Raw genomic sequence first — 10,608 nt, 5'->3', positions numbered from 1 at the left:
GCCCTCGAAGAGGTCCATGCCAGAGGCTTCGAACTCTCGGAAGAGATAAAGCAGGCGAATGCGTACGAATATGACACTAAGTTCCTCATGTCCGATGCCGAATATAGCAAGGAAGAGTACGATGGGCCAGCCCCCAAGGGGGATGTAGATAAGGCCTTCCTTTTCTAACTTTGTGTATAGCGCTTTCAAAATACATTGTAAATGGAGCTTTGTATTTTTTTCACATATTTGTAAAAAAGTAAGCCTTGCGGTTTCATTTTTCATACAGTTCCCTTTGCTTCGATGTTTGTCAGTTATTAGCCAGATGAACTGGTCTTTGGATTAAAAGAACCCTTAGGTTTATAGTACATCCCTAGGGCTCGTTGGGCTAGCACGTAGGCTCTTACGCACTTGGTCGGTATGACCTTTTAATATAAGTCGGCATTCAAGCTCTTATGCTTTTTCTCTTTGGCATATTCAGTTAACTGTTTCGGGTTCAGTTCGACTTGAGCTCATTGACCCTTAAGTTTTTGAATTTAAAGCTGGCTATTTGGCTCTTACGCGTTTGGTCTGTACGACCTTTTATATGGGCTGGCGGCAGTGGCTCTTACGCTTTAGGTCGGTACAACTTTTTATATGGGTTGACAGTAGTGATTCTTACACATTGGGTCGGTACGACCTTTTATATGGGCTGGCGGTAGTGACTCTTACGCATTGGGTTGGTATGACCTTTTATATGAGATGGCGGTTGTGGCTCTTATGCATTGGTCAGTACGACCTTTTATATGGGCTGGCGGCAGTGGCTCTTATGCATTGGGTTGATATACGACCTTTAGTAGGCTTTATTGTTCCTCGTTAAGGATTTTTTGACATTGCTTTTGCCTGAATCTTCAACGGTTTGATAAAAACCTCAATTGTGAGTCGTTATGTGGCGATGAACGAGCACCTCGAGAGGTTTTACTAGGTGGTTGAGTGTTTCAAAGCCTATAGTTTGGAGCTGACATGGTCGAAGCTCTTTGCCTATGTCAAGGGTAGCCTGTTTAACCGGTTCTTTTCGAAGTACTTTTGAAGTAATTGAAGGCCTGTGATTTTATAGCGATGATCGGGCATCCCCGAGTCATTGTGTTTGGCCGGAGCCTTTCAGTCCCCGAGTGGAGTAGTTTTCGGCGTCTATATCAAGGGTATGCCTTTTTAGGGGTTTTATAAGTTTGATATATAGCCTTAACTTTAAGATCGGTATTATGCCTTTTGTAAGGTCTTACAAATTTTTACATGCCTTTGAGGTCTTACAGTTTTGGTTACTTGGTACAAGTATGGTTCATGCCTTGCTTGAGGTCTTACAGATTTGATGTTGCCTTATAAGGTCTTACGTGCTCGAGGTTGCCCGCATGGGGCCTTATAGCCTCGGGTTTTTGACAGATCGATGGGATTGTCAGTTAGCATCAATCCCTGAGTCATCAAAAGTTTCTTGGCTCGGGAGCCATACCTTGTAAACTTGGTATTGCCTTATGTGGCCTCGAGTTTTCGACACTAGTTCCCGAGTGTTCGGTACGTTTATGGCTTCTGGAGCCATTTTTGTAACCTTAATGTTACCTCATTGAGGACTTACAAGTTTGAGGCTTCCGACCCAGAGGTTATACAGCTTCGAGTTTTTGATGTCAGTCCCCGAGTGTTCAGGACGTTTTTGGCTTTGGAGCCATTTTTGTAAAATAATGCCGAGCTTCTTTGAAATGCGTAATGCTTTGATGGAGGGGGAAGTATTCTTTGATTACTTGTACAAGTATACGCGTTTTTGCTATCAAGGGCTCAGTTATTCAATACGGATATGGTTCGTTCGACCGTTTGGTCCGGTACATCATTTTCCTATCGCAAACCCCGTTCAGCACATATTGGCTTCTCCGAGGAGGTGACCTTCCGGGGGGATACCCCCTAGTATTCAAGGTTGATTGATGAGAAGACTTGAATACTCGTTGAGCCTTCCTTAGGTAGCATATATGTGTTGCTTCATTAAAAACCTTGCCAGTAAAACCCTTTTTGGGATAAAAATTTGGTCGAAGGAAAAGAATGCAACGTACGCTTTTGGAACCTAACGCCTTCGAGTTGGAAAGTGCTTCGGCTGTTTCGATCGGATACCTGTACTCAAGTTAGTATAAAATCTAGCTGAAAAAGGGAGGTGATCATACCTTAGTGCTGATGGCGCTTCGGGCCTCGATATGATTCAATCGTTTGTTATGAGGACGCGGTACAGTCCTGTGCTTTGTATAGTCGGGTGTAGCAGAAAAAGTAGCTCGTTATTGCTATTTTACTATTTGTTTATCCTTTGCCTCTTTCGACGGTGGAAGTATTGGTGCCAGTGCCACATCGTGCACCGCAAACATCTCTTTTGATGCATGTTGTTCCCCGTAGATGGTTTTTATCCCATCCTTTGTTGAAAATTTCATCATTTGATGGAGGGTGTATGGTACTGCTCTCATTCAGTGTATCCATGGCCTCCAGAGCAAGGCGTTGTACCTCATGTCTCCTTCGATGACATGGAATTTGGTATTTTGGGTAGTGCCAACCACGTTGACCGGGAGGGTGATTTCCCCTTTCTTTGTTTTGCTCGCCATGTTGAACCCGTTGAGGACTCAAGAGGCGGGCACGATACGGTCGAGCAGTCTGAGCCACTCTACCACCCTCGACCTGGTAATATTGGCCGAGCTACCTGGATCCACAAGTACACGTTAAATTTGAAATATATTCACAGGAAAAGAGATTACCAATGCATCGTTGTGAGGCTAAGACAAGGTTTTGATGTCCTCGTCACTGAATGTGAGAGCATCCTCGGTATGTAACCTCGAGTTTGCTTTTCTCTGGTGATGGATATTTTTGTTCTTCTGATCATGGGTTTTTGTAGAGCATCGATGCTTCCTAAGATCATGTGTATGACATGTTGTGGCTCATCTGTTTCATTCTTCTTGGTCGCCTCTCTTTCCCGGAAATGATTTTTTGCTCGGTTGCTAAGGAATTCTTAGAGGTGACCTTTGCTGAGTAGTCGCGCTATTTTTTCCTGTAGTTGTCGGCAATCCTCGGTCCTGTGACCGTGTGTGTTTTAAAATTCACACACTAAGTTATGGTTCCTTTATGAAGGATCTGATTGGACAGGCCTTAGCCACCTGGTGTCTCTAATTTTATTGATGGCGAAAACGATGTCTGAAATGTCAACATTGAAGTTGAATTCCGATAAGCGGGGTTCCTCCATCGGCCCTGTGTGCCTATCGAATCCAGCTCTCCTAAGCGAATCCTTGAGGATTCTGGCCTCAATATATCCTTCGTTCATTGTAGGGTATGTTGCACCTCAGGGCGTTTCTTCTATCTTTAGTGTACAGTTGGTATCTTTCTTTGTTTGGCTTTGGCTCTTTTATCGGAAGCCTGCTAGGATATACCGAGCCCTAGGGGGCTTCTATTTGGTTGTCTTCAACCCTGATCTTTGATTGGTATCGTTCATGGACGTCCGACCAAGTCACGGCGGATACGCGACTAAGTTCTGCTTTAGCTGCTTCGAAGTTATCGAGCTTCGCTCGTTCAAACCTTGAGTGAAATCCTGCACTGCCCAATCATCGGAGACTGGTGGTAGTTCCATTCGTTACATTTGAAAGCGAGATACGAACTCTCGCAGCATCTCGCTCTCCCTTTGCTTGATTTTGAAGACATCGGATTTCCTTGTAACTACCTTGATGGCACGGCATGTGCCTTTATGAAAGAATCTGCTAGCATTGACAAATGAATCTATAGAGTTAGGATCTAGGTTGTGGGACCACATCATGGCCCCTTTTGAAAGCATCTCTCCAAACTTTTTCAGTAGGACATATTCGATCTCGTCGTCCTTTAGGACGTTTCCCTTCACTGCAAAAGTGTAAGCAGTGACGTGCTCGTTGGGGTCCGAGGTTCCATTGTACTTCGAAGGTCTGGCATTCTGAACTTCATTGGAATGGGTTTTGGGGCCGCTTCCTGTGGGAACAACTTTTGTACGAACTTCTTCGAGTCTACACCTTTCAGGATCAGGGATGTCCCCGGATTTGATCGACCCTAGAATTGTAGGTCTCTACCTTCTTGTTATTGGCACCTATCTTCCTTTTTCCCGTCTCGATCCTTTTTTTGAGGTCCTCGAGCATCTTTATGATAGCGGAGTAGCCTGCTGACCCGTTGTTGCTTGATCTTTCTGGTACCTGTTTGGCTCGGGGAGCCGTTTCCGGTGCTATCGTGCTGGGAGTTTTCTAGTTGCTTTGCAGCTGAGCATTCGCCAGTTGTTGTGCTTGTAACATCTCAAAGATGACGTGAAGGCTAACCCCTCATTCTTCCTGAACCGGGATTTTTTTAGCTTCTTGTTGATCTCCTTGGTGTATGCTCCTATTGGCGTGGGAGTGTATTTCGATGTGTTGAGCATTGCGCGAGACCAGGTCCTCAGGAATTGATTCAGGTGCATCCTCAGGGTTTCGTGGTGGTACACCAACACCTGGAACAGCCACACCATTTTCTCCATGGTCCTCAAGATTGTTGTTTTCATGTGTGTTTACCGAGTTAGACATTTTGACCTGAAATCAAGATCTTGGACAAGAAAAAGTGTGAAAGGTAACTTGCGTTATATCGTAAACCAGCAAGAAAATAATCATTATTTACCTTAAAAAATTGTAGTTACAATTAGATTTGACTTTGTGGTTCTAAAAATATGTGATCTATTTTTATGCTAGTTGTTAGGCAATAGATGTTAAGTGAGAGAATAGAAACTAAGATAATAGCTTGAAAATGGCGTAATAACTAAACCGAATGGCGGGAAATTGGGGGCCTCGAGCTTGCATATTCGAGGCCTCGAGGTCAAGTCGGATGCCTTGCTAAAGGTATGATAGCCTTGATGGAAGCCTTTTATGACCAATAATGAGCAATAAAATTTGTAAGAAAAGGAAAAGGGGAAGGATTTAGAGAGAGAAAGTAGAGAGAGAAACACCAACGATTGTTGAGCAAGGAAGCTGACAATGCCGATCGATGACTCACCGAAACCACCATAATCACCTTACACAATCACCTCTTCCAATTGATAGTATGACTAGACTAATTACGCCGGAAAATGGAATTCCCCAAAAATTAGCTCCAATACAACTGTTACATTGGCTACCAGGTATGGGAAGTGCACCTACGGTCATGCAAGCACCGCCAGAGGTGGAGAAGAATGAATTGCAACCAATGGAAATAGGTATGCTTACAGCGGCACGAAAATTAATATACCAGCTGGATCTCAAGCTAAGCAGACCATGGCTGAAGTAGTGAAAGGTAACAGAGCTCAAACACAAGGCATGCAACTTAAATTCTATCCTCCGACAGTGAAGGACGGAGTGAAAATGGCCAAATTAAACCCAAGGAGATGCTTAAATTTGTCTATGGCGTATGGAACACAGTCACAACTCCAACAGTGTTGTTGCATGATGACAGGTATTTCATCTTTAAATTTGAATCTATGGAGGACAAAAACCTAATAATGCAAAATGGCCCTTACACGTTCAATATTTGACCTATGGTGTTGAAGGATTGGGACCCAAATTTCCAGATGCAGAATGAATCTATGAGAATTGTTCCAATTTGGATCAATTTACCTGGGCTACCGATCCAATGTTGGGTTGAGGAAAACCTAGGTAGGATTGCTAGCCTACTAGGCAAACCTATTTGCACTGATAGGCTTACAGCAAAATGTGAAAGGGTATCATATGCTCGAATCCTTGTTGAAATGGACATTACACAACTATTTCCTGATGAGGTTTGTGTTGAAATACCAGATAGAAGCTGGATGCAGAGAGTTGAATTTAAATGGAAACCAAAATTCTGTTTAGATTGCAACAAATTTGGGCATGGTACTGGAAAATGTCAACAAGCAACACAACAAGAAGAGGAACCAATGAAGCATAAAAGAAGAAGAAAGAAGAGAACTAAAATGTAATGGAAACCTAAAGCAGTAGCAGAGGAAAGCAATAACACAACTACCCTGAAACAAGAGAATCACACAGAAAGAACCAGTTGTGGAGATTCAAGTGACTAACAGAGGCAAACATGCAGTGGTAATACAAGGAGCAGCTGGCAAAACAAAACATAGAGAGATCAATTATGAAGAACTAGATAGAAGGAATGTATTTGCACCACTGACAATATTGGAAAGTCCATTTACTGAGGGACAGCAGGGGCAACCTCCTAGTACTATAGCAGGCCAAACGGCTAATGAGGGTAATCCCAACTATCATGAGCCCCCATGATCATTGTGTCCTGGAACATTAGAGGACTGAATAAGTCCTATAAACAGCGAGAACTAAAGAAGTTCTTGCTAATAAATAAAGTAGATATGATAGCTTGTTTGGAGACTAGAGTTAAAAAACACATGTCACAAACTATTCAGAGGAAGATGGGTGTAGACTGGCAATGCAAAGACAACTATGACTATGCACCTAATGGTAGACTATGGTTATTGTGGAAAGAAGCAAATGTCCATGTAACAGTACTGGGGAGAACTGAACAACTGATTCACTGTCTAGTGAAGGACAAAAATTCATCATTTACCAGTTGTATAACATTTGTTTATGGCCTATACACTGTTCAACACAGATTTCCACTATAGAGAAGCTTGAGGAATGTCGACGCCCCCTTTTCTCTAACCGTGGGGTCAGAAATCGGGTATACAACATTGGGAGGACAACTTTATTCCCTTTCGAGAATTGGGTTTAGAAGTTGAAGAGTCGCCACCTAATGATTATAGTGCATTAGGACACTTTAAGAAGGGTTTGAGATGAAGAGACCAGAGATTAGGGTAAAGGCTAGAAATTATCCCGAGGGGAAGGTGTTAGGCACCCCTCAAGATCCACTAGTGTGGTTCCCGGCCATGTTACAATTGTGACTTTACAAGTAAACAATCAAAGGCTCAAATAAGGATTCGCATATAACATTGCAATCAGGTTAAAAATTTTCGAAGGTAAGTAGAGAGGGCAGAAATTCATGAAAAAGAGATTTGAACAGTTTTACAAGAAGAAATGAAAGCAAATAAAGGGAGGGGGGTCCTAAGTTTATAATTAATATGGATCACTTCAATGCAATATCCAGCGATCACTCCTCAGAAGAGGGGTCACACGTGATATTAGCGCATCGGTCATCATATCCATATCTACCCTTCCCACCCCGTTAAGGTGTTAAAGCGCGAAATGGTATTGTTACTTATTGCATGCTATTACCCATCCCAATCCTATCAGTCCCGGAGGCATATGGGACTACTAATCCTAAAGGGGAGGGAGTTGGGGGCTTTTGCGTAGTTTCAAAAGGATAAAAATCTAGGCGACAAGCTATAACAGATAGCAGTTAAAAGGGATACAAATAGCAGTTAAGGCTCAAGTCGGCCTCCTTATTCAAAGCAGCAGATTATTTAGCATGACTTACAAATACTGGTTTGGTCTGTATTAAACTTAACGTAGGAAGGGTGGCTAACTTATCACATATTTTAAGATAAGAGGTCCAAATTAGGCCTGCCTGCTGGTTGTAATTATCAAAACTGATGCAATTATAAAATTTTACCCTAAGGCTTGCCTAGGCATTAAACAGAACCTATAGGCATGATATCTATAAGTTTCGGAAATAAAGAAGTAGACTGATTGCAGAAAGGAATTGTCAGTTACAAAAACATAAGTTCTGCAGGTGCTTACGCGTTATTGCTATTGATTTTAGACGAATTGGCGATTCAAGTTAGTTAATAGCTCCTATAGGCATGCTTTCTAAGTGTCACTGATTTTAAACACTGTTATTATTATACAGAAATCCTATAGGCAGGTCATCTATATGCAATTGGTTAGTTGTTTAAATCCTATAACAAGTTTGCCTAATGACGGATGCACATGCAAAATTGCAGAAAATCCTATAGACATGGTATCTATATGAAAGTGCAGAAAATCCTATAGGCATAGTATGAAAATGCAGAGTTCCTACGGACATGGCATCTATATAAAAATGCAGAGTTTCAGTGATTTGTAAAACGCAGAACTTTTAGAGACAGTAATTCCTACAAGCATAATCTCTAGATGGGATACAGAATTTCAGAAATGATAACCCCTATAGGCATGATACCTACCCCTTGCATGCATAGTTCCCTGCCCTTTTCCACTATCCAACCCCAAATATTTATTACAAGATTATTGCAGACAAGAATTAATAAAAATAAATAAATAAAATACATCCGAAATCAGAATTCCAACCAAGGAGGGCCTAATTCAGACTCCCAATCTGACATATGTAGTAAACCAACTTTCAAGGATCCAGGTTCCGAAGCCTTCTCTTATTTGGGATGTGTCAAAGTTCCAAGGAGCTTCAAGAGCTCCAGGCAGTGCTTACACCCCAAACATCATTCCAGAATTACAGTAAAGTGCAGTGCGGAAAAGCCAGCCCTCAAATGTCCAAGTTCAGAGAGAACTCAAAGTCTAAGAGTAAGTGTAAGTGAAGGGGAAATGATAAGCTGGTGGTCATGCCAAGCAATTTGAAATGCTGGCACACCCCTGACCAATTTGTTATTTTCAAATTAAGGAGTTATGACTTATTGAAAGCCAAGTTCAGGCCTAGATAGCCATTTAAAGGCTACCAGACCATAAACTTTAACTCAGCATACATAGGGGTAATGATAGGGAATTCATACCAGAAACAGTAAACAAGGAAGAGGGGGGAAAAGGGCATGATCAGCAATGAAACATACTGACACACTCTTTACTTGGGGTCAAAAGTTTAGTTCATGGACAACAATTCATGTTGCCATGCCCTGAATCCCCATTTATAAACACATAGAGGGTAAGGGAGTAGGGATCAAGCATTTGCAGGAAAGTAAAGCGTACAGTAGCATATGAACATGTCAAACTCTGCATGTAATAGGCATAGATATAAAGACTATAAGTAAAAACATTAGGATGATTGCTGGGAGCTGAGTTAAGACATACCAGTAAAAGAGCAAGAGTAGGATGCAAAGATAAAGCAGTAATAGTATATTAGCCTAGGCTTTTAGCCAGCTAATAAGAAGGAGCAGAGAACAGCAGTAGAGCAAAAGAGCAAAAGGTAATGCAGATTTTGAAAGTATTCAGTGGTGTGTGTAAGTCAGAAGACTGTTGTCTGTTTTTTGTAAAGACTTAGGGTATTTATAGTCAAAATTAGGTGGTAAAATAAGGTAAAAATCATGGAAATATGTTAATTGAAGAACTCAAAATCAATTAATCAACGAATCAAGGAAGTACTCCCATTAATTAGGGGAATCAAAATCAAACGAAAAGATTCAGCACCATATAAGGCAAATAGGAAAAATGAGCGTAGGATTAAATAAGGAAAGAGTCAAGGTTTAGTATTGCATATGGTAGTCGAGTAAGACCAAATTCAGGAAAATTCCAATTAAGGAAAGGCTTAAAAGAATAGAGTACTATAACAAATGAGGTAACAAAGCCAATTAATTCAAACGGGCGGGTAGAATGTTAGTTTTTTTTAAGAAAGTTTTTGAATTACCAATCAATCAAGGAAAATCAGAATCAATCATGTGAAGTCATGATTCTGCATTTTTAACATATAAATAGAGGTAAATTAACAAAAGTAGCGAGCAAAGTTAACTAGGAAGGAGCAAGGGATGAACAAACATAACCACTCAGAGATAGTGAAAACAAGTTAAGATTCAGCAAGACATATTCGAAGCATGGTGACTATGAAACATCAACAAGAATCAAGCAAATAGGCCAGCAGGCAGAACCAAAGCAAGGGAGATCAGGCTAATACACACAATCAAACGAGGAAACATGCTAACACATAGAGACAAGACAAAGGAAATTAGGCTAACACAGGTAATCGAAGCAGAGAAACATGCTAACACACATAATCGAATGAAGAAACATTTTCTAGAAATTAGGGTTTTTAGCAGAGTCAAACTAAAAAAATAGTAAAAGCATAGAAATCGGTCAGAATAAACAATGAAAAGGTTTTAATCATAAAGAAAATCAATCGAAGCATGCATAAAAAGAAATCCCAGAAATCCTAATTTCGAAGAAAGTAAAAAAAAATGGTTCAAAGCAAAGGATCTTTCAGAATAAACTCGAGAATAAATAGAGCACAGAGGAAAACATGAGAATAGCATGAAATGGCACCGTTTTTGAGAGATTCAGGAGAGAGTTAGGGTTTCAGAAAAAAGAAACCTAATAGAAGTGGGAAAAACCTGTCGTAACCTCATAGATCGTGACATATAGGGTGTGATTTCGTCTGAAATCACACCGGAGAACTCGCATATATAAGAACCAGGAACCCTAGGTCTCAAATCTCCATGGTCCATAAGCCTCGAAGGTCCTCGAGGTGTTGAACAGGACGATGAAAGGTCCATCGGAGCCTTGGGGTTGAAGGGAGGTGGCCGGAGATGGCCGGGGAGGCGGTGGATTCATCGGAGAGCACCAGAAGGTTCTAGAGGGAAGGGGGAGCAAGAGTAGTATAGAGAGAGAGAGAGACCGTCTTGGAAAATGAGGGGTCTGGGGGGGTTGTTGGGATTTAATTTTAGGAAATAAAATCTGGGTCGTTGATCTCATTTGATCAACGGCTCAGATTAGATCGGAGCTGGAC

The 10,608-nt window shown here is 41.4% G+C and overlaps 1 protein-coding gene across 1 annotated transcript; it reads left to right on the top strand.

Moving 5' to 3' along the window:
- The first annotated feature begins 5,527 nt into the window (after positions 1-5,527).
- On the top strand, positions 5,528-6,616 carry LOC138873470 (uncharacterized). Its single transcript, XM_070151940.1, has 3 exons — positions 5,528-5,943; positions 6,050-6,228; positions 6,342-6,616. Exons 1-3 carry the CDS (start codon positions 5,528-5,530, stop codon positions 6,614-6,616), a joined length of 870 nt encoding a protein of 289 aa, XP_070008041.1.
- Positions 6,617-10,608: the final 3,992 nt, after the last annotated feature.

The sequence above is a fragment of the Nicotiana sylvestris genome, chromosome 7 (assembly GCF_000393655.2).
Source record: "Nicotiana sylvestris chromosome 7, ASM39365v2, whole genome shotgun sequence".
NCBI lineage: Eukaryota > Viridiplantae > Streptophyta > Magnoliopsida > Solanales > Solanaceae > Nicotiana > Nicotiana sylvestris.
Note: the sequence above shows the minus strand (reverse complement) of the source record. Positions and strands in the feature narration are given on the sequence as shown.